Source organism: Thalassophryne amazonica, chromosome 9 (genome assembly GCF_902500255.1).
Source record: "Thalassophryne amazonica chromosome 9, fThaAma1.1, whole genome shotgun sequence".
Taxonomy (NCBI): Eukaryota; Metazoa; Chordata; class Actinopteri; order Batrachoidiformes; family Batrachoididae; genus Thalassophryne; species Thalassophryne amazonica.
The window spans coordinates 117,168,958-117,193,075 of NC_047111.1; the positions used below are offsets into that span (position 1 = coordinate 117,168,958).

The 24,118-nt window shown below is 41.9% G+C and overlaps 1 protein-coding gene across 1 annotated transcript in view; it reads right to left on the reverse strand.

Annotated features, from left to right (window-relative positions):
* The window catches only part of LOC117518005 (C2 domain-containing protein 2), a 170,063-nt gene that overhangs the window by 31,429 nt on the left and 114,516 nt on the right, over positions 1-24,118 (reverse strand). Inside the window, exon 4 of the mRNA XM_034179120.1 lies at positions 1,452-1,553. Coding sequence (XP_034035011.1) covers positions 1,452-1,553 — 102 coding nt within the window. The remainder of the gene's footprint in view (positions 1-1,451; positions 1,554-24,118) is intronic.

Below are 24,118 nucleotides of genomic sequence, written 5' to 3' on the forward strand. Positions count from 1 at the left end.
TTCCGACGAGGGGCTGGACGACTCCTCCCACAAGGAGTGCTCACAGGCGAATGACGTCACCGACAGGCGTGGAAAAACTCACGCATGCGCACGAGGGTTCAAGCATGTCTGACGTAAAAACATATGAATGAAATCCATATAGTTTTTGAAAAAAATAAAAAGGACCGTTACTTTACAGACAGCCCTCGTATTTGTACCACTGAACTCAAACATTCGTTATTTGTATAATAGTGCTACTAGTCGAGCAGATAACTAACAATTGTTCATTTCTGGAAACAAGCACCAAAATTGCCACACATACACCTTAGACATTACTGTTTTGTAAAAGCACATTAGCCACCTAAATTTTCAATAGGCAGCCAGGTAGGGGTCAATTGAAGAATTACATGGGGGTCAAAATTTAAAAATGCTCCAATCATGTTGAAAACTATACCACATTATTTGTCTGATCATGAAGATTCCAAAAGAGTATAGTTTGGACCATCTATGACTGAATATTATGGAGTTATGGGGAGGTGATGGTCTAGTGGTTAAGGTGTTGGGCTTGAGTCCAGAAGATCATGGGTTCAAATCCCCGCCTGACTGGAAAATCACTAAGGGCCCATGGGCAAGGCCTTTAATCCCCTATTGCTCCCGGTGTGTAGTGAGCGCCTTGTATGGCGGCACCCTGACATCGGGGTGAATGTGAGGCATAACTGTAAAGCACTTTGAGCGTCTGATGCAGATGGAAAAGCGCGATATAAATGCAGTCCATTTACCATTTATTTATGGGGTAAAAACAGCAAAAATGGTGACAAAGGTCAATGTCAGTTTGTACACGGGCCAAAAGTTAAAGTTTCTCCAATTCTGGTAAAAAGTGGTGCAAATTATTGCTTGAATAGTTTTGACTGTGTTGAATGTTTGGTCTCTAAGGTTAGGGTCAAACAATGTCAACGTCCATTGGATTCTATGGCATGTGACATATGTTACCCCGTAACATGATAACTAAGCATGACACATGGTGCAAACTATTCTTTTTAAAACCCTATTAACTCAACCAATAATTTGCATCATGTTTTACAATAATTGGAGCAACTTTAACTTCTGACTCCTGTACAAACTGAAACTGACCTTTGTCACCATTCCTGCTGTTTTTACCCCATAACATTCAGTCATAGATAGTCCAAATGATACCTTTTTGGAATGGCTATGATCAGACACATAATGTGGTATAGATTTCAATACGATTGGAACACTTTTTAATTTTGACCCCTGTGCAATTCTTCATTGACCCCTATTTGGCCCCCAATTGAAAATTCAAATGGCTGTTATTTGTCTAAAATAAAATAAATATACCAAAAGGTATACACAGTCAAATTTTGGTGCTTGTAACCAGATTTGAACAATTCCTCTGCAAATATTCTGTTATCTGCTGCACTATACTGGCATATTTCAGTGCATGTGTAAATTACCTGCATAAATGTGGGTGTCAGCTGCATCTGCTCTGTATTCACATCCAACACTCTCCAACGTATTTTCACATCATCGTCAGCTTCTTGTGTTTGGAGGTCAAGCTAAAGTAGACAGAACAGAAAACCATGACTCAAGGGGATCAAGACTCTGATGTCCTAGATTAGGGTATAGATGCTCACTAAGTAGATAACAGACTGTTGCTGTCACTGCTTGTTCGTGTGTGGTTGTTTGTCCTGGTAAGTTGTATTGTTGAGGTTCCGTCTCCTTGGTGTTTCACTTTTCATCACTTCAGTTATTACTGTCTCCACTTGTCTTTTGTTCTTGTCTCTCTTCATGTTTTGGTGGTCAGCCCTTCCAGACAGAAGTCATCTGTTAGCTTTAAATAAAATGTTATAGGCTGATCAGGAAGGGCAGATGAAGGTCACACACGTACACCAGGTTTACTCATGCACTACATACTATCTGTCTTGCAAGAACAAATTGCATATGTGTGTATATATGTCCATAAATGGTTCTGCCAGTCTGGCATTTACCATGATTATATATGCAGATAGGGGTAAAAAAAAGAAAAAAGAAAAAGAAAAACCATGACTCACAGTGCCAAAAGTCATCACACTCCAAACGACTAGTGGAATACTAAGCCCACTTCCACACAAGTATACACATGTGAAATAAAGGGGGAAAATTATGGTAAGCTGCTAAATGTCTAATGCTTTAGAGAACTAAAGAAAAAATTGCATGTAATGGATTCGGGTGGACCAGCAAATTTTGTCCTTTATATTCAAAATCCACTATAAGTATAAAATGGACAAAATTCGTTATATGTATGTAACAGATTAGTTACACTCAGGAGGCGCCGAATGATTTACAAGGAATATCCGGCACCAATTAGGCTTGCGTATTTCCCTGATTAAACACCTGACCTTGAATAGGGACCTGCCTCATTTAATGAACGGGTCAAAGCTTCATCTGAAAAAATTAAATGCCTGCCTTAAATAAGTACCGGGCATTAAGTGCATTAAAAGGATTACATTTGGTTGAGACATTCTTTTTTCTAAGTCAGCTGCGGAGTGTATGCTTCTACAACTCCATAACTCTGCGGCCATGCAATCACACTGACATGCGCTTGACACTTTTAAAGTTCTCCGTTCCATTGGTGGGCGTCTTAATGCAATTTGCCACAGGAACAGTGGCTTTTTCTGGATCAATTTGTCCCTCAATGAGCTCCACTTCTTTACACAATCATCAACCTCAAACTAATGTTATGGTACGTACAGTCCTCCATGAATTGCAGGTCATTTGAGTGACACTGTGGTTTGCAGACTCCATGTTGTAAAGTTGGTCATATTTGCCAACTTTTCTGTCAAATGTTCCTCTATTTGATCCATGATCGAAAGGTAATTGGCTTGCGCACTGCAAAAACTTTTAAAATATGATGATAGGAATGAGTGAAACCAGAAAAGTGATCAATCACAGCCATTGAGGTATCCGTTGTTTCAACCGGGCTATGGAGAGGGTTCGGAGCCACGCAGAGGGCTCTGATACCTGCAATTGTCGAAACCAGTTGTCTTTGGTTTGCTACACCCAGGGATATGTGTGAAACTTAACATGTCAATGTCAGCATATCCAAGACGGAGCCTGTGTTTGGCTTTGCCGTCGCTGCTCCTTGTGTACCTGCTTTGTTTTTTCTGTTGTTAGTCTTCCTGTTGGTCTACAATGGTCTTGCTGCTCGCTGGGTGTATGACCATCAGGCTCTGCTAAATATCCGAGCTTCTATGGAGAATCAGGGTGCTCCATTTTCATCTTCTGGTGAAGTGCCTTTTCGGTAGCCTCCATTTATGCTGTTAGCTGGCGATGCTAGCACCAGTCAGGGCTACAGGAGCTCCCATGGACGCAGACGGAGGAAGGGGAGAATAGCTGGTATCCAGGTGAGGCTGAGGCTGTTCTGGAAGCGTGGAGTCGTGGGAAGATGTCGTCATTCTTTCTTGGTCAACCTGCTGTCTCCACAGGAGGATTTACTGTCTCCGTCAGGTGTTTCCTGACTCTGCTGTGGCTGTGACGGCCCCCCCGCTGGGGCTCGGAACCTCCGAGAGCAGTGGATTGTCTCCACAGGTCCTGTGCACCTTGCCCCTCTGGTTACGGCACAGAAGCCTATTTTTAGGCAGCCTGTAGAGGGACAGTGAGTCACCCTTCCCTGTTCTGTAGACTTGGGGGCAGTGCCCTGGGCAAGCACTGGGTACCCCCTTAGCATCCCCGTCCTGGGTTATGGCGAAGAAACCATTGGGCAGCAGCAATGGCAGATGAGACCTGGTGGCAGAGATCAGACTGAATATATTCTGGTAATGGCAGCAGTCCTCGAAAATCCTCATAGTTGGATTCTACCAAGTTAGGTGGTACTGCAGGGGCAAGCTGGATTCTTCCCAATCATCACACCTCAGTGTTTCATTGGATTCAACGTTTCTAGGTCGAGAGTGACAGAGCTGGTGCGTGATGACTCTGTCACTTTAAATTCCAGCGCAGGCGTTTGTGTTGGTGTTGTGAAAGCCCTGTAGCGATGGAGAGAAGGCAGTGATAGCAGGCCTGAGTAGCTGGAAGCTATTTGCTCTATCTTCACATGCAGGCGAGCTGAATTGTTGGGTTGCAGATATTCTGATTGGATGATAGAATCCTGCAGGCGCCGTTCAGCTGATAAAAGTAGGGATAAACAAAGCTCCTTCATTGTAATCTGGCCGGCTAGCCGCGGTTGGCGGATACTCCATCTCAGAGTTAGGAAACAAGAAAAGATAAATCTCAGGAAGAAGTTGATACAAGGATCGTAGAATGTCCGAACTCTTCTTGATGATGCCACCAGACAGCCAGAGCATCAAGACTGCACTAGTTTACCTTCAACTTCATAAGTACAACACTGACATCTGCTGTCTTCAGAAAACACGTTTATCCAGGTGGAGCCGCCGCGGGTGCAGATCTTGGTGGTAGTAGCAAATATTCAAACGAGAACTCTGAAGGCCGAAGTGGAGAAGGGTTCCATGTGAACTGCAGTTGAACATGGGTCAGTCGGTCCTATGACAGATAGGGCCAACTGTCTGAGAAAAGGTAAACCTTCTTTTGGTCTGGAAGGGCTCAAGGTGAAAGGAAGGAGCCGGGGTTGCCTTTGCCACTGCCAACCATATTACCAAACAGCTGACCAGCCTTCCCCAAGCAATTTCTGACAGACTCATCAAGTTACGACTTCCCTTGAATAACCACTACCTAACCATAATTTGTTGCTATACTCCTACCATGACACATTCTGATGAATCCAAAGAGATCTTCAATGAAGGTCTTAGAACCTGTGTTAAAAAGACACCACGTGAAGACAAACTGATAGTCTTAGGAGACCTTAATGCCAGAGTGGGAAGCGATTTAGACACCTGGCCACGTGTCCTTGGGCATCATGGGAAAGGTACATGTAACTCCAATGGAGAACTGCTTCTTACTTTCTCTGCTGAAAAGCACTTGACAGTTTCAAACAGTCTTCCAGATGCCTGACAAATGGTACTATTCCTGGCAACATCCTAGCTCCAAACATTACCATCTTCTTGATTATTGTCTTGTCAGACAGAGTAATATCCATGACATAACCTCAACTAGGATAATGAGAGGTGCAGAGTGCTCCACAGATCATTTCCTTCTTCAAACAATCTGTCATCTCCATATTAAGCCACTGAAGAGAAAAACAAAACCTTGTGTCTCAAGAAACTCAACACTGGGTCTCCTGCTGACAATGCTGAAGCCCAAGCAAAGTTTCTTGCTGCTAAATTGGATGGTCTGGATCTGTCCAATGAAGCCTCAGTCGCTGCACAATGGCACAACTTCACGACTGCAACCCATGAAATCATGAGTGAGCACTTGAAACCACCATCACATCACAATGCAGACTGGTTTGATGAGAACAAAAAAACTATCCAATCCTTCCATCAAGAAAGATCAGATGCAAGGAATGAGATGCTTCGTACAGGTCTTTGTTCCAAAACATCCAAATATAAGGATTGCAAAAGGAAAAAGGATTGCACCAATCTTCCTTGAGGCAGATGAAAGATGAGTGGCGGAATAGAAAAGCAGAAGCAGTTCAAGACTTAGCAGAAAGTGGTAATCCGAGAGCCTTTTTTGAAACATTAAAAGAAGTTTAAGGATCACGTTGCTCAGTTACATCACCACTTCCGAATGAATTGGGAACAGGTCTTCTGACTGACAAGCCAGGTGCCATAAATAGATGGAAGGAACACTTTCAGGATCTTCTCAACAGACCATCCTCTACTGATCCAAGTGCTCTCAACAACATAACCAAGCTACTGGGGTCACTTGCCGTGTAGTTCAACACCAGTTGGGACTCTAAAGTTTGACTCATTATTCATGCTACTAAAACTTGAAATCACTTTGCTGTAATATTTAGTGGATAAAAATGATTTGAACACATCTTTATTCATTCTTTCCCCTGCCGAGCTGCTCGTCCAGTGAGAATCACACTGTTTCAAATAATCATATTTGTCAATTTCATGCTACATTGATATTATTCTGTTGATTCCTATCTGACACTCTTTATATTTATGACCTAGTTTGTACAAAAGAGATTTGAGAAAGGTGGCAGACATTATAGAACCCCTCATTTTCATTATGTTTCTGAAACATATGTTTCTTTGCATACTACTGTGTCTGTGTGCGTTATATTTATTTATTAACTTCTTTAAATATATGTCTTAATGGTTTAACTGTATCTTTTAGTGTACATCACATTGGGTCAGCTTTGGTTGTAGTAAAGTGCTTTACAAATATACACTCAACAAAAATATAAACGCAACACTTTTGGTTTTGCTCCCATTTTGTATGAGATGAACTCAAAGATCTAAAACTTTTTCCACATACACAATATCACCATTTCCCTCAAATATTGTTCACAAACCAGTCTAAATCTGTGATAGTGAGCACTTCTCCTTTGCTGAGATAATCCATCCCACCTCACAGGTGTGCCATATCAAGATGCTGATTAGACACCATGATTAGTGCACAGGTGTGCCTTAGACTGCCCACAATAAAAGGCCACTCTGAAAGGTGCAGTTTTATCACACAGCACAATGCCACAGATGTCGCAAGATTGAGGGAGCGTGCAATTGGCATGCTGACAGCAGGAATGTCAACCAGAGCTGTTGCTCGTGTATTGAATGTTCATTTCTCTACCATAAGCCGTCTCCAAAGGCGTTTCAGAGAATTTGGCAGTACATCCAACCAGCCTCACAACCGCAGACCGTGTGTACCACACCAGCCCAGGACCTCCACATCCAGCATGTTCACCTCCAAGATCATCTGAGACCAGCCACTCAGACAGCTGCTGAAACAATCGGGTTGCATAACCAAAGAATTTCTGCACAAACTGTCAGAAACCGTCTCAGGGAAGCTCATCTGCATGCTCGTCGTCCACATCAGGGTCTCGACCTGACTCCAGTTCGTCGTCGTAACCGACTTGAGTGGGCAAATGCTCACATTCGCTGGCGTTTGGCACGTTGGAGAGGTGTTCTCTTCACGGATGATGCAAAGGAGATGTGTTGCACTGCATGAGGCAAATGGTGGTCACACCAGATACTGACTGGTATCCCCCCCCAATAAAACAAAACTGCACCTTTCAGAGTGGCCTTTATTGTGGGCAGTCTAAGGCACACCTGTGCACTAATCATGGTGTCTAATCAGCATCTTGATATGGCACACCTGTGAGGTGGGATGGATTATCTCAGCAAAGGAGAAGTGCTTACTATCACAGATTTAGACTGGTTTGTGAACAATATTTGAGGGAAATGGTGATATTGTATATGTTGGAAAAAGTTTTAGATCTTTGAGCTCATCTCATACAAAATGGGAGCAAAACCAAAAGTGTTGCGTTTATATTTTTGTTGAGTGTAGATGGTATGGTACTGTGTGTTCTATACATATACTGAGGATATTTTATAAAAAACTAAATTGGAGAGTATTTTCCTTCACATTTCCAAATCAGGTCCATATATTTGTAGAGTATATTTGGAAGGGGGATTTAAAGATACTTCGAATAGGAAATATTACTATTGTAGACAGCTACAGATACACACAGAAAGAATATCAATATCATTCACCATCAATCAAACTGCTTCATCTGGGACCACAAAACATCCATGAAATACAGAGTTTAAAGGTTGCTCTATCCTGATTGGGCCTTATCAAGGTTTGGGTTAATCACTGCTGCCCTGTAGGAATGTTGCCTAGCAGGGGTGGGAGGGGAAGATTTCCAGGGTGAGGGGGAAGATATCCGAGGTTATCTCTCCCCCCCCCCCCCCCACCCCCCCCAGGGGGTAAGATAAACTCTTACACCAGGTCTGAGCACAGTTTGAAAAAAATAAACACCCAGGCTTTTAATCAAGGAAATATGGTACCCACTTCCCTCAAATTGGCTAGTGTCAGTGCTGAACTTCATTTTGTACCTCTGTTACTGGGCATGTCCAGACTGCTCTGTGCGGTACATGCGAGGGGTTTTTAATGGAAATGCATTGAGATGGGACGGGACGTTTTGTCCGATGTGAGAGATAATCCGTTATACAAAATCTGGTATATATGGTGTTTATTATACAGAAAGCTACTCTTGAGTAAAAGGCACATCGCAGCCTGCCTGGAGTTTGCCAAAGGGCACCTGAAGGACCCTCAGACAATGAAAAAAAATTCTCTGGTCTGACGAGACAAAGACTGAACTCTTTGGCATGAATGCCAGGCGTCATGTTTGGAGGAAACCAGGCACCAGGCAAGCTGAAATAGACCGACCAGAAAACCATGACGACTCACAGTGCCAAGAGTCATTACACTCCACACGATCGCTGGAATGCTCAACCCACTTCTACACAAGTATACAAATGTGAAATGAGAAAAAAAAAAGATAAGCTGCTAAATATCTAATGCTTTAGAGCAAATACAGTAAAACTCCCATATAATGGATTCAGGTGAACCAGATTCACAACAGAACAACAAAGAATTGCAGTTATGGTTTAATCAACAGTTAGGCCATCAGCAGTTATGGCTTAATTTCAGAAATGTGATGGACCATCTCAAAATTACTACTCAGTTTCTCATAAATGTGACATATCTCAAAACAAACTTTTATGTTGTCATTATGGGGTGTTATGAGTAAAATGTTTGAGGGGAAAAATTAATTTACTCCATTTTGCAAAAAGGCTATAACATAAAATGTGGAATAAATGAAGTGCTGTGAAAACTTTCCAGACGGACAGGGACACAGGCCCGCACACACACACTTCAATTTGATTGATTGATTTATTAGGAATGTCTGGATATGTTGTTTTTGTAAAAACTGTTGAAGATTCTAGGGTGTATAAATTAATGCATGTGAGTGTGTCTGATGTCAAGAGAGAAAGGGAGAGAGTGAAAGAGAGACAAGAAGAAAGGAAACAGTCTGGCCAGTCATGTTGCAGCATGCTTAGATTCCACATAAGACCATCTGTGACGCCAAAGAAAGGCAAAGTTATGACTACTCTGAAAACCTTTTGTTTATTTCACTGTATGTTCCACACATTTTTGTGTATATTTATGTTGTTTTTGGAGCTATTTTCTTTGAGAGTTTTTATGGTCTTCTACATCCCTGGCACCAGTCACAGAAGAAATCTTACCCACTGCAGATCTACAGTGCATCCAGAAAGTATTCACAGTACTTCAGTTTTTCCACAGGGTGGTGGCTAATTTCCAAATATGACACCGGGCATTCACGCCAAAGAGTTCAATCTTTGTCATCAGACCAAAGAATTTTGTTTCTCCTGGTCTGAGAGTCCTTCAGGTGCCTTTTGCCAAACTCCAGGTGGTCTGCCATGTGCCTTTTACTAAAGAGTGGCTTCCGTCTGGACACTCTACCATACAGGCCTGATTGGTGGATTGATGCAGAGATGGTTGTCCTTCTGGAAGGTTCCCCTCTCTCCACAGAGGAATGCTGGAACTCTGACAGAGTGACCATTGGGTTCTTGGTCACCTCCCTGACTAAGGCCCTTCACCTGACTGCGAAGTTTAGACGGGCGGCCAGCTCTAGGAGTCCTGGAGGATCTGAACTTCTTCCATTTATGGATGATGGAGGCCAGGGTTCTAGCTAGGACCATCTTAGTGCCGGGTAATTATGTGATCACGGCTCATAGCTTCCCGTGGCCCCCAATGCATAGGGGGTTTATACCACTAAAACGTTAGCGGCAAGCCCTATTTTAATTACTTTTGGGTGGTTTTAGATGCACTGAAAGCAAGAATAATAAACAAAAAAAAAATTTATTTACATCATTGGCTTGCTTGCCTCTACTGGTGGTTGGCTCTCACTGCGGTATTGTATCACTTCCTGTTCCGGAGCACAGCGGTGTTTTTCTGTATCTGTTAGCTGTTTAATCTGCGCAGTTAGATTGATCTAGTTATCTAGATTACGATTTGTTTCCCAGTGTAATCTTTACGTGCCTTAACTAAAGCACTCCTTCTGCTGAATCACCTCTAAATTATTTACACATTATTCACTTTGCGTGTTTTTAGGAATCCGCTAGCTTAGCGTAGCTACTAGCTCTTAGCCGATTTAGCATGGCGGCTTCTCCTGTCTCTCCCGCACTTTTCTGCTCTGGGTGTGAAATGTTTAGTTATTCCTCGGCCTCCTTTAGCAGTAATGGTACTTGTAATAAGTGTAGCTTATTCGCAGCTTTGGAGGCCAGGCTGGGCGAATTGGAGACTCGGCTCCGCACCGTGGAAAATTCTACAGCTAGCCAGGCCCCTGTAGTCGGTGCGGACCAAGGTAGCTTAGCCGCCGTTAGTGCCCCCCTGGCAGATCCCGAGCAGCCGGGAAAGCAGGCCGACTGGGTGACTGTGAGGAGGAAGCGTAGCCCTAAACAGAAGCCCCGTGTACAACCGCCAACCCGTTCACAGTTCTAACCGTTTTTCCCCCACTCGACGACACACCCGCCGAGGATCAAACTCTGGTTATTGGCGACTCTGTTTTGAGAAATGTGAAGTTAGCGACACCAGCAACCATAGTCAATTGTCTTCCGGGAGCCAGAGCAGGCGACACTGAAGGAAATTTGAAACTGCTGGTTAAGGCTAAGCGTAAATTTGGTAAGATTGTAATTCACGTCAGCAGTAATGACACCATTTACTCTGATGGACTACCCAGCAGTAGGGAATAAGTTTCATTACACTAGTAGTCTTCAGAAAGCGCTGTAACTACGTTTAAGGATATGATTCCTTCTTATGTTCTCTAATGCCATATAACAACACAGTGCAGAGTAGCTACCTAAACTCTGTAAGGGAGATAGAGTATCTCGTCAATAGTTTTACATCCTCATTGAAGACAGCTTTGGATGCTGTAGCTCTCTGAAAAAGAGAGCTTTAATCAGAAGTGTCTGACTCCATGGTATAACTCTCAAACTCGTAGCTTAAAGCAGATAACCCGTAAGTTGGAGAGGAAATGGCGTCTCACTAATTTAGAAGATCTTCACTTAGCCTGGAAAAAGAGTCTGTTGCTCTATAAAAAAGCCCTCCGTAAAGCTAGGACATCTTTCTACTCATCACTATTGAAGAAAATAAGAACAACCCCAGGTTTCTTTCAGCACTGTAGCCAGGCTGACAAAGAGTCAGAGCTCTATTGAGCTGAGTATTCCATTAACTTTACTAGTAATGAGTTCATGACTTTCTTTTGCTAACAAAATTTTAACTATTAGAGAAAAAATTACTCATAACCATCCCAAGACGTATCGTTATCTTTGGCTGCTTTCAGTGATGCCGGTATTTGGTTAGACTCTTTCTCCTCCGCTTGTTCTGTCTGAGTTATTTCATTAGTTACTTCATCAAACCATCAACATGTTATTAGACCCCATTCCTACCAGGCTGCTCAAGGAAGCCCTACCATTATTAATGCTTCTGATCTTAAATATGATCAATCTATCTTTGTTAGTTGGCTATGTACCACAGGCTTTTAAGGTGGCAGTAATTAAACCATTACTTAAAAAGCCATCACTTGACCCAGCTATCTTAGCTAATTATAGGCCAATCTCCAACCTTCCTTTTCTCTCAAAAATTCTTGAAAGGGTAGTTGTAAAAACAGCTAACTGATCATCTGCAGAGGAATGGTCTATTTGAAGAGTTTCAGTCAGGTTTAGAATTCATCATAGTACAGAAACAGCATTAGTGAAGGTTACAAATGATCTTCTTATGGCCTCGGACAGTGGACTCATCTCTGTGCTTGTTCTGTTAGACCTCAGTGCTGCTTTTGATACTGTTGACCATAAAATTTTATTACAGAGATTAGAGCATGCCATAGGTATTAAAGGCACTGCGCTGCGGTGGTTTGAATCATATTTGTCTAATAGATTACAATTTGTTCATGTAAATGGGGAATCTTCTTCACAGACTAAAGTTAATTATGGAGTTCCACAAGGTCTGTGCTAGGACCAATTTTATTCACTTTATATATGCTTCCCTTAGGCAGTTATTATTAGACGGTATTGCTTAAATTTCATTGTTACGCAGATGATACCCAGCTTATCTATCCATGAAGCCAGACGACACACACCAATTAGCTAAACTGCAGGATGTCTTACAGACATAAAGACAGGATGACCTCTAATTTCCTGCTTTTTTAAACTCAGATAAACTGAAGTTATTGTACTTGGCCCCACAAATCTTAGGAAACATGGGTCTAACCAGATCCTTACTCTGGATGGCATTACCCTGACCTCTAGTAATACTGTGAGAAATCTTGGAGTCATTTTTGATCAGGATATGTCATTCAAAGCGCATATAACAAATATGTAGGACTGCTTTTTTGCATTTACGCAATATCTCTAAAATCAGAAAGGTCTTGTCTCAGAGTGATGCTGAAAACCTAATTCATGCATTTATTTCCTCTAGGCTGGACTATTGTAATTCATTATTATCAGGTTGTCCTAAAAGTTCCCTAAAAAGCCTTCAGTTAATTCAAAATGCTGCAGCTAGAGTGGCTGACGGGGACTAGAAGGAGAGAGCATATCTCACCCATATTGCCTCTCTTCATTGGCTTCCTGTTAATTCTAGAATAGAATTTAAAATTATTCTTCTTACTTATAAGGTTTGAATAATCAGGTCCCATCTTATCTTAGGGACCTCGTAGTACCATATCACCCCAATAGAGCGCTTCGCTCTCAGACTGCAGGCTTACTGTAGTTCCTAGGGTTTGTAAGAGTAGAATGGGAGGCAGAGCCTTCAGCTTTCAGGCTCCTCTCCTGTGGAACCAGCTCCCAATTCAGATCAGGGAGACAGACTGTTAAGGATTTTATATATATATATATATGTTATCACTGTTAAACATTTGTACCTTCGTCTTCTTTCTTATGAAAACGGTGTTGTGCTGTTGCACTTCACCCTGAGAATGTATGTGTTATTCAACCTTGTTTTAGCTTGTCTTCTTTCTCATGAGAACGGTGTTGTGCTGTTTTGCACCTGTCTTAACCAAGCCTGAGATTCAACCTTGTTTAAGCATGCTGGGGTCAATCTGAACTGGGAATGAGAAGCTGGATGTACTATTATTATTCTGATTGTGATGTGATGCTTAGTGTTCCAGGCAGATGCAGAACAGCTGATAACTGCGAACAAGATGTGCTGACCTTCGACGATAAGAGAAAAAGAAAGAAACTGTTTTGCTTACAGCTGCACTTATTGACGTGTGTGTTTATGTTACGGAAGAAACTTGTCTTGCGTCATTCCCCCCACCCTTAGGACAAGTTTTTGTTTATGTGATGAGGGATTCACTAAGAAAAAGAGCGAAGCGCAGGCCAGACTTTAGTGTAGCCTTGGTGTACAGCCTGGCCGCACTCCGCGCTTAAATTTGACTTTCTGTCTCACTGGTGTTTCTTGACTCTGTTTGTCTTGTTAAAGGTTAAAATGTTTGAGGAGGAAAATACCCCAACATTGACTGGGGGGCTACGTCCGGGATCTCAACAATACCGAGGTGTCCAGCGGAGGTCGTCAAGTCCAGACGTAATCCTTGGCCAAGGTCCGATCGATTGATCGTGTCTGCAATTGTCGACCACCGTTGGCATCGTCTGGTTGACGAGATTTTCCCGAAGAAGACAGACAGGAAGTCGAGTCAGTGAGTAGAATTTCTTTGTAAATAGTACTGAGTGAGTGGTGATCAGATCACATAAACAGTTAAATTCCGCAAGCGATGATACAGAATCGTCTGTTAATGCAAAGCAGTTAAACTCTGTAAGGAGGGTGCGGACTCCTCTGTTTATATACGCGACAGGTAGGGGATAAAAGTGATCACATAAAACAGTTAAACTCCGTAAGCAATGATACAGAATCGTCTGTTAATGAAACACAGTTAAAACTCCGTAAGCGATGGCGTGGAATCGTCTGTTAATGCAAAGCAGTTAAACTCCGCGAGGAGGGCGGACTCCTCTACGGTTGCGAGGGACGCCCGTAGTTAAATCGGAAGGAGGGTACGGACTCCTCTGTTTTAATACGTAAAGGAAATCCCGGGTAGAAATACGTGCACTGTAAAAAAGCAGTTAAATCTGGCAGGGACGGCGGAGTCCCCTAATGCAGGAATTAGTTAAATTTCACGGGAGGGCGAGCTCCCCTGGCATAAGAATACGCGTAACGATTATTAAAAGTGTTTCTATGTGTAAATAGTGTTTTGTGTAAGTGTAAATAACTGTGTGAAAGTGTAACTACTTTGGACAACGTTAGTGACAACCGTGCGTGTGGAAGCAGAGGCAAGTGATTCCGCTTCCTACGGGGAGGTGAAAGGAATCAACCACACGACGGCAAATTAATTGTCACGTCCAAAGAAAGTGTGAAAACTTCAGATTTAGAACACCCTAGTGTGCCCCCGTCTGAAGTCCAAATTATAACAAGGGATAATAAAAATGGGGGGTAAGACGTCTAAAAATAAGGAAAATTTATCAACTGACCGACTGGGAAATTTATGGAAGCAAAAAATCCAAAAGCAACAAAGAAATTGGAGACCTGGATAAATAAACATGACTTTGACGGACGACTGAACCTGATCAGTATACAGAAGCTAAAGAAGGAGTTAGAACAGCAACATAAAGGTGATGAGAAAAAGATGCAGAAAGTAGGGGCAGATTTAGTGGCATTTTGGGAGGAGGAAGCAGAGAACAGACAGAAGGGAGCAGAGAAGCGACAATTAGAGAAAGTAAGGAAAAAGAAAGTTGTAGGTAAGGCAGAAGAAGATGTGATAATTCAGCACAGAGAACCAGAACAGCCTCAGCAACCACCGCCGGCTGGATCGTCGGTGACAACAACACCTTTATCTCCTCTACCAGAGGATGACGATGTACCGCCACCACAGTATGATTTAGCAGTAAAACCTAAGGTAAAAAGTGAAAAACCAGAAAACCACAAACACGCAGTCAAGCGAAAGTGCCCACAGCCCCTCCCATGGTGGAACACAGTGACCGGGGAGGTGCCTATCCGATGATAGAAGTACCAAATCCTCATGCAGGAACAGCAGGACAGCGATCAACCATGCTCGTATATCGAACATGGAATGCTGATGATATCAAAGCAGCAGTCGACATGATACCATCGCCACATGTCGATATCGAGGGATTTATGCAGGATATAGAAAACATTAGAAGTTCTTACCACCTTAGTGGACCTGAAGTCCAACAGGTGTGGATGAAAGCATGTGGCCCTAAAATGGAGTCAGATACGCAGAGACTGGAATCCTGCAGACCAGGTGGCGTACCATTGCCACATGATGATCCAGTCTGAAAACAAGAGTGGAAGCTATGATTACACGTGCAAAAGGTGTGTTAGGACCAAAGATAAATTATACTGAAATTACCAGGACAACTCAGAAAGAAGGAGAGCCATGGACAGAGTTTAGATGCAGATTTGAGAGTGTATTTAGAGTCCATAGTGGCATATTGCCAGGAACACCAGTGTATGAAAACAATTGAAAAATGTTTCACCTGTGAAGCTGACAATGACCGATTTGATTCATGATGGCAACTCAACAGCTGTCATAACAGTAACAGGTGCCACTGAAGATGTTTTAAAATTGAGATTCACAGGTATGCCATTACATGTGTCACTTTGTAAACCATATTTGACAGAATGGCAAGAATTGGGACTGACAGTCATAACAGCTTTGTCAGCCACTGATTGGAGCAGAGTTGGACCAGGAACGGAGTTCAGTCCATCAACTAAATTGTATAAAGTGCCAGTTAACGTCTCATTGGTGCTGACAGCTGGAACACCATTGATGTGTCCACTTCACAATCCTGAGTGTTTCAGTTGAGTCCTGAAGAGGATCTTTCTGTTCTGTACCATCAGGATTGTGGACAACAGGTCCTTCAGACGTAGGACTGATAAAAATGCACAACCTGTAGTTATAAGACCAAAAACAGATACAGACCATGTGTAAGACAGTATCCATTGAAACCTGATGCAATTGAAGGAATCAGACCAGTATAGAGGATTTGTTAACAGCAGGAGTTATAGTACCATGTCCAGATTCCCATGTAACACACCATATTTCCTGTAAAAAAAGGCTCCGCCCTCAGTGGGATGGAGATAGATTCAAGATCTGCAGGCAGTAAATGCTGCTGTGATAAAAGAGCACCATGTGTACCAGATCCGCACACCTGTTAAGCTCATTGAGATAAATCTAGTTGTTTTTCTGTAATAGATATCAGTACATTTACCAGATTACCGCAGGGTTACGCAGAGAGTCCAACTATTTATTCTCAAGTCATGTCAGCATGTTTAGCCAATTTCGTTCCACCGGCAGATAGCCACTATTAGTGTATGTTGATGACATTCTGATTGCCTCTGACACACGAGAAAACTGCATAACTGACCAGTAGCATTATATATGTTTCTTATTTGATAATGGCCACAAAGTGAGTAAAAACAAGTTCAGTTGTAGGGATAAGTAAAATATTTAGGACATGAATTATCAGCCACAGGGCGCACGATCCTGTCTGACAGGAAGCAAGCAATTTTGCACGCTCCAAAACACAAACCAAAAAGCAGATGATGTCATTTCTTGGACTGACTAATTACTGCAGGGCATGGATTCCTGCTATGCAGAATGACTAGTCCTTTCTGATTTGATGTACAAGGATGATATTCAATGTCAACCGTGTTGGAATGGAACAAAGAAGCTGAGGAAGCTTTTGTAAAAGTAAAACAAACATTAGTGTCATCCACAGTTTTGGCACTACCAGATATAGTAAAACCATTCATTCAAACAGCTGATTGTAAGAATGAGTCCATGACTAGTGTTTTGGTTCAAGTGTATGGCTCAAAATTGAGGCCAGTGCCTACTACTCATCTAAATTGGATGCAGTAGCAAGTGCTCTACCACATGTGTACAGGCTGTTGTTGCAGCCTTTATGGCTGTTCAAAGTAGCAGTAATGTTGTTCTATTCCATCAGTTGACACTGGAAGTTCCACATGCAGTTTCTGCACTTCTGTTGCAGACAAAAATGAGCCTTTTGTCCCCAGCAAGACATCTTTCGTGCATGTCCTTGCTATTATCACAACCACACCTTACGGTAGAGTGCTGTACGACATTGAATCCATCCACATTGATACCCTTACCTGAGGATGGTGAGCCGCACAATTGTCTTGATGTAGCTACGGTCTGTACGAAAGCACGCCCAGACCTCCAGGACACACCCATCCCAAACAGTACAATTGTGTATGTGGATGGTTCTTCCACTGACAAAGCTTATGGACAAACACAATCTGGATATGCTGTTGTCACAAATTCAGAAGTATTGGATTCTGCTCATTGCCATCGTCATTTTCAGCACAAGCAGCTGAATTAGTTGCTTTCACTGCAGCTTGCTATCTGTTTAAAGGTACGGCTGTATCAATTTATACAGACAGCCAGTACGCTTTCAGCACAGTGCATGTGTTTGCAAAAACTGTGGGAGGAGCGTGGAATGGTGACATCATCTGGAAGGCCGGTGACTCATGCCACACTCTAACTGCCCTACTGCAAGCTGTGAAGTTGCCTCAACAAATTGCTATATGCAAATGTGCGGCTCACACCAAAGGCTCTGACAGTGTTTCAAAAGGAAATGACGTTGCTGACAAAACCGCAAAGGCGGCAACAGCTCTTTCTATTTTTCTCCTATATGACACCCCTCCGGATATGACCACAAAAGAAACCCATATGGCCAAAAAAATATGTTTAAATGGGCAGCTATTATGAGCCATGGCGTGACGCATGTCTCATCAGGGGGTATGATATCGCAATCTATTTTTTGTCTTTATGGGTTCGATGCATATGCAAAACAGCATTGTAGAGCATGCATGACATGTGCAAAACACAACTCACAAGGCAATTGAGACCCCAAAGAGGCAAATTTCCAACACCACAATATCCTTTTCAAGTGATTCATATGGATTATATACAGCTGAGTAAACATGAAGGGAAGGAATTTTGTTTAGTCTAATTGATGCCTTCTCAAAATGGGTAGAATTGTTCCCTACAAAACATGCAGATGCACTTACAGTGGCTAAGGCATTGTGCAAGACATCATTCCATGATTTGGAATACCAGAAACAGTCTATTCAGATAATGGAGCGCATTTGTTAATACAATAGTGCAATACGTAGGAGAACGCTACAGGTCAATCTCAAAAATCATTGTGCTTATCATCCCACAGTGCCGGATTAGTGGAAAGGACAAGGGCACAATAAAAATAAGATTAAGGAAATGTATAGAAGAGACAAAACGAACCTGGATTGAATGTTGGACCTAGTAAATTTGTATATGAGAATAACACCAACACCATCAGGGTTACCATTTGAGATACTTTATGGACGACCATATCGTCTACCATTTTGACATGGATACTAAAACAGCAGATGAGACAAACATTAGCAAATTTTATGAAAAAACATTAACACAGAAAGAGATAACTTAAACACATTACTGCCGAATAATTTTGATCTTCCCAGGACGGCCTTCCAGTAGTCTAGCCGGAGACTGGGTTTCATCAGAGTCCAGTCTCGTTGGGAAGGTCTATACCAAGTGCTGTTAACAACACCAACTGCAGTAAAGACCTTGATGTCTGAGGTGCGAGCAGACTGGCAGCTCAGCACCAGAGATGGGTTCGTCGCACGTAGTAATTTACTCAACTGCTCCTTTATTGCCGCTACGCAGCAAGCGTTACTACTGTCCTGGTGGTGAGATGTGACAACAAACCACTGATAAATTAATACACACAAAGAAAACACACTGAACAAAAATATAAATGCAACACTTTTGGTTTTGCTCCCATTTTTCACGAGCTGAACGCAACGATCTAAAACATTTTCTGTATACACAGAAGACCTATTTCTCTCAAATACTGTTCACAGATCTATCTAAATCTGTGTTAGTAAGCACTTTTGCTGAGATACCCATCCCACCTCACAGGTGTGCCATATCAAGATGCTGATTAGACGCCATGATTATTGCACAGGTGTGCCTTAGACTGCCCACAATAAAAGGCCACTCTACAATGTCCAGTTTTGAGACATTGCAAGTTTTGAGGCATGCAATTGGCATGTTGACTGCAGGAATGTCCACCAGAGCTATTGCCCGTGAATTGAATGTCCATTTCTTTACCATAAGCCGTCTCCAAAGGAGAAATCTGGCAGTACATCCATCAAGCCTCACAACCGCAGACTACGTGTAACCCCACTAGCCCAGGACCTCCACATCCAGCATGTTCACCTCCAAGATGGTCAGAGACCAGCTACCCGGACATCTGCTGCAACAATCGGTTTGCAGAACCATAGAATTTCTGCACAAACTGTCAGAAATTGTCTCAGGGAAGCTCCTCGGCATGCTCATCATCCTCATCGGGATCTTGACCTGACTGCAGTTCAGTGTCGTAACCAACTTGAGTGGGAAAATGCTCACATTCAATGGTGTCTGGCACACTGGTGAGGTGTTCTCACACAATGAATCCCGGTTTTCATTGTTCAGGGCAGATGGCGTGTGGCGTCATGTGGGTGAGCAGTTTGCTGATGTCAATGTTGTGGATCAAGTGGCCAATGATGGCGGTGGGGTTATGGTATAGGCAGGCGTATGCTATGGACAACAACACAGGTGCATTTTATTGATGGCATTTTGAATGCAAAGAGATACCGTGAAGAGATCCTGGGAGCCATTGTTGTGCCATTAATCCACAACGATCACCTTCTTCCTGGAAGCTGAAAACATGCCAGTTCTTGCATGGCCAGTATACTCACCGGACATGTTACCCATTGAGCATGTTTGAGATGCTCTGGATTAGCGTATACAACAGCGTGTTCCAGTTCCTGCCAACATCCAGCAGCGTCACACAGCCAATGAAGAGGAGTGGACCAACATTCCACAGGCCACAATCAACAACCTGAGCAACTCTATGTGAAGGAGATTGTTGCACTGCATGAGGCAAATAGTGGTGCATGCTCCCCTCCACAGCATGTCTTTTTCCTGGTTCTCTCCCTCAGCCCCAACCAGTCCCAGCAGAAGACTGCCCCTCCCTGAGCCTGGTTCTGCTGGAGGTTTCTTCCTGTTAAAAGGGAGTTTTTCCTTCCACTGTCGCCAAGTGCTTGCTCACAGGGGGTCGTTTTGACCGTTGGGGTTTTTATGTAATTATTGTATGGCTTTGCCTTGCAATATGAAGCGCCTTGGGGCAACTGTTTGTTGTGATTTGGCGCTATATAAATGAAACTGATTTGATTTGATTTGAAATGGTGGTCACACCAGATACTGACTGGTTTTCTGAACCCCCCCCCAGACTCCCTCAATAAAACAAAACTGCACATTTCAGAGTGGCTTTTTATTGTGGCCAGTCTAAGGCACACCTGTGCAATAATCATGGTGTCTCATCTGCATCTTGACATGTCACACCTGTGAGGTGGGATGGATTATCTCAGCAAAGGAGAAGTGCTCACTATCACAGATTTATACAGATTTGTGAACAACAGTTGAGAAAAATAGGTCTTTTGTGTTTGTAGAAAATGTTTTAGATCTTTGAGTTCAGCTCATGAAAAATGGGAGCAAAACGAAATAGGGCTGCAACAAACGATTATTTGGATCATCGATGAATCTGATGGGGTTTCGACACGATTAATCGGATTAGCGGGGAAATTTTAAAAAATGTGCCAGGGAAACAATTTTTCTCTCCTTCCATCACTTTATTTAACAACAGAACATTATTTGAAAATTTAAAATACTTGAAAATCAACAAACTCTCAAATGTCCCTTGGCTGTTGAAATATAAAATAATAAAGAATAAAACAGTTTATAATAAAGAACAAAAATAATTATTTCAAATGGCATTGCTTTATCAAAGGGCTGAGTTGCCATAAAACAACATTGAAACATATAAATGTTATAAAATACGTATATGGTGAAAAAAGAGATATTTTTATTGGGCAAATGAGCAATTAGCATAAACAGTTAACCATCAAACCTAAATCAAAAACCGTAGCCGACTCATTATATGTGCAACATTCTCTGAATAAATTGGAAACTATGTGGTCATTTCACAATGACACATGTGACTCATGTCTCTTTCTCTAAAATTGTATTGTAGCATTATTAGTTATTATTACTATTATTATTGTTGCTATTATTATTAATATAAATAAAAATAAATTAAAAAAATATTATAATTTGTAATACATTTGACTCTTTCACGACAACAAACGCTCAGCCATTAATTATTATACAGAAAACAAATGCACAAACATGCTGAAATGCTAGCAGCTTAATGCTAACTTTAACACTGAAAACGCCATAGACATGCTAACATGTTAGCATCGGTGTTAGTATAAAATACATCTATCAACTGTTTCAGAAGACCATAACAGGTCAGTTTAACATAAAAAGGTAAATATTCCTCACAGACATATGCTCTTTAGGGTTTTAGTGGGGAAAAATTAAGATAAAGCCAAATAAAACAAATGAAACCAATGAAGCAGCAGCTCGAAGCACTCCTTCACTGGTTCAAGATTCAAAGCAAAGCTTGGTTGATTATATGGAAGAAACGAAACATTTGCGGTAAAACAAAGTTATTTAGCAACTAATCGATGACTAAATTAGTTGACAACTATTTTAATAATCGATTTAAATTGATTAACTCGATTAGTTGTTTCAGCTCTAAACACAAAAGTGTTGCCTTTATATTTTTGTTCAGCATACTTGGATAAAATTCTTGTTTCCATGCGGAAAATTATATTTATTTTGTAACGGCTGAGTGGATCCTTGTTATTTGATTGGTGCTTTGGATGTCACGTGACATGGACTTTTTGGTCCCATTTGTGTTGCGTTGCATTTAGCGTCCAAATATGGTTCCATTTACCGTGCAAATTTGGTTCCATACGTTTTGTACGATTGCACACTGCAAGACCCGCCCATGCACATGCTAATGGGGGCGGTGTTTAGCTAAAAATGGCAGAGTTTGTTTTGCTGACGGACAACAATTTGAACAAGCTAATTGACGGTGCTAATTTTTCTAACACACACACACACACACACACCACACACACACACACACACACACACACCACACACACACCCACACACACACACACACACACACACACACACACCACACACACACAACAAATCCACTACGCCATAAGCCTGGAGGCATGAAGAGCTGTTAGGATGAAAAGCTGGACCAATTTCTGACACGATTTGTCGCTGGACTGAGGAAGTACACAAAGTTTTTTTTTTGGAAGTATCATGGACTATCTAACTGTTTTTCCAAGTTGACTGAGAACAAATTTGGACTCCTATTTAAAGTTTGTGTTCATGTCAAAGTTCATGTCAAAGCACTACACCAAAATGTAAGTCCCTTTTCTGTTGTTTAGAAATTAATATATCAAATGACAAGCATCTATTTTAGCTGTTGTACAAAACAAATAGTGAATGTTTTTACATTCTTTTGGTGAAAGCCGGAACATACCATTCAACTCTGCTTTGCCTCGCTGAATGGAACATTCCATCTTTTACCTCATAAATACAACCCCAATTCCAATGAAGTTGGGACGTTGTGTAAAATGTAAAAAAACAGAATACAATGATTTTCAAATCCTCTTCAACCTATATTCAATTGAATACACCACAAAGACAAGATATTTAATGTTCAAACTGATAAACTTTATTGTTTTTGTGCAAATATTTGCTCATTTTGAAATGGATGCCTGCAAGTCATTTAAAAAAGCTGGGACAGTGGTATGTTTACCACTGTGTTACATCACCTTTCCTTCTAACAACACTCAATAAGCGTTTGGGAACTGAGGACACTCATGATTGGGTATAAAAGGACCATCCCCAAAAGTCTCAGCCATTCACAAGCAAAGATGGGATGAGGATCACCACTCTCTGAACAACTTAATGAAAAAATAGATCAACAGTTTAAGAACAATGTTTCTCAACGTTCAATTGCAAGGAATTTAGGGATTCCATCATCTACAGTCCATAATATAATCAGAAGATTCAGAGAATCTGGAGAACTTTCTACAGGTAAGCAGCAATCAATCAATCAATCAAGGCCAAAAACCAACACTGAATGCCCGTGACCTTTGATCCCTCAGGCGGCACTGCATTAAAAACCGACATCATTGTGTAAAGGATCTTACCTCGTGGGCTCAGGAACACTTCAGAAAACCATTGTCAGTTAACTCAGTTCATCGCTACATCTACAAGTGCAAGTTAAAACTCTACCATGCAAAGTGAAAGTCAAACATCAACAACATCCAGAAACGCCACCACCTTCTCTGGGCCCGTGTTCATTTGAAATGGACAGACGCAAAGTGGAAAAGCGTGCTGTGGTCTGATGAGTCCACATTTCAGATTGTTTTTGGAAATCATGGACGTCGTGCCCTCTGGACAAAAGAGGAAAAAGACCATCCAGATTGTTACCAGAGCAAAGTTCAAAAGCCAGCATCTGTGATGGTATGGGGTGTGTTAGTGCCCATGGCATGGGTAACTTACACATCTGTGATGGCACCATCAATGCTGAAAGGTACATCCAGGTTTTGGAGCAACACATGTGCCATCGAAGCAACATCTTTTTCAGGGACGTCCCTGCTTATTTCAGCAAGACAATGCCAAGCCACATTCTGCACGTGTTACAACAGCGTGGCTTCGTAGTAAAAGAGTGCGGGTACTAGATTGGCCTGCCTGCAGTCCAGACCTGTCGCCCATTGAAAACGTGTGGCGCATTATGAAGCACAAAATACGACAACGGAGACCTCGGACTGTTGAACAACTGAAGTCGTACATCAAGCAAGAATGGGAAAGAATTCCACCTACAAAGCTTCAACAATTAGTGTCCTCAGTTCCCAAACGCTTATTGAGTGTTGTTAGAAGGAAAGGTGATGTAACACAGTGGGAAACATACCACTGTCTCAACTTTTTAGAAACCTGTTGCAGGCATCCATTTCAAAATGAGCAAATATTTACACAAAAACAATAATCAATCAATTGAATATAGGTTGAAGAGGATTTGCAAATTATTGTATTCTGTTTTTATTGACATTTTACACAACATCCCAACTTCATTGGAATTGGGGTTGTACGAGGGCTGTCAATAAAGTAACGGTCCTTTTTATTTTCTTCAAAAACTATATG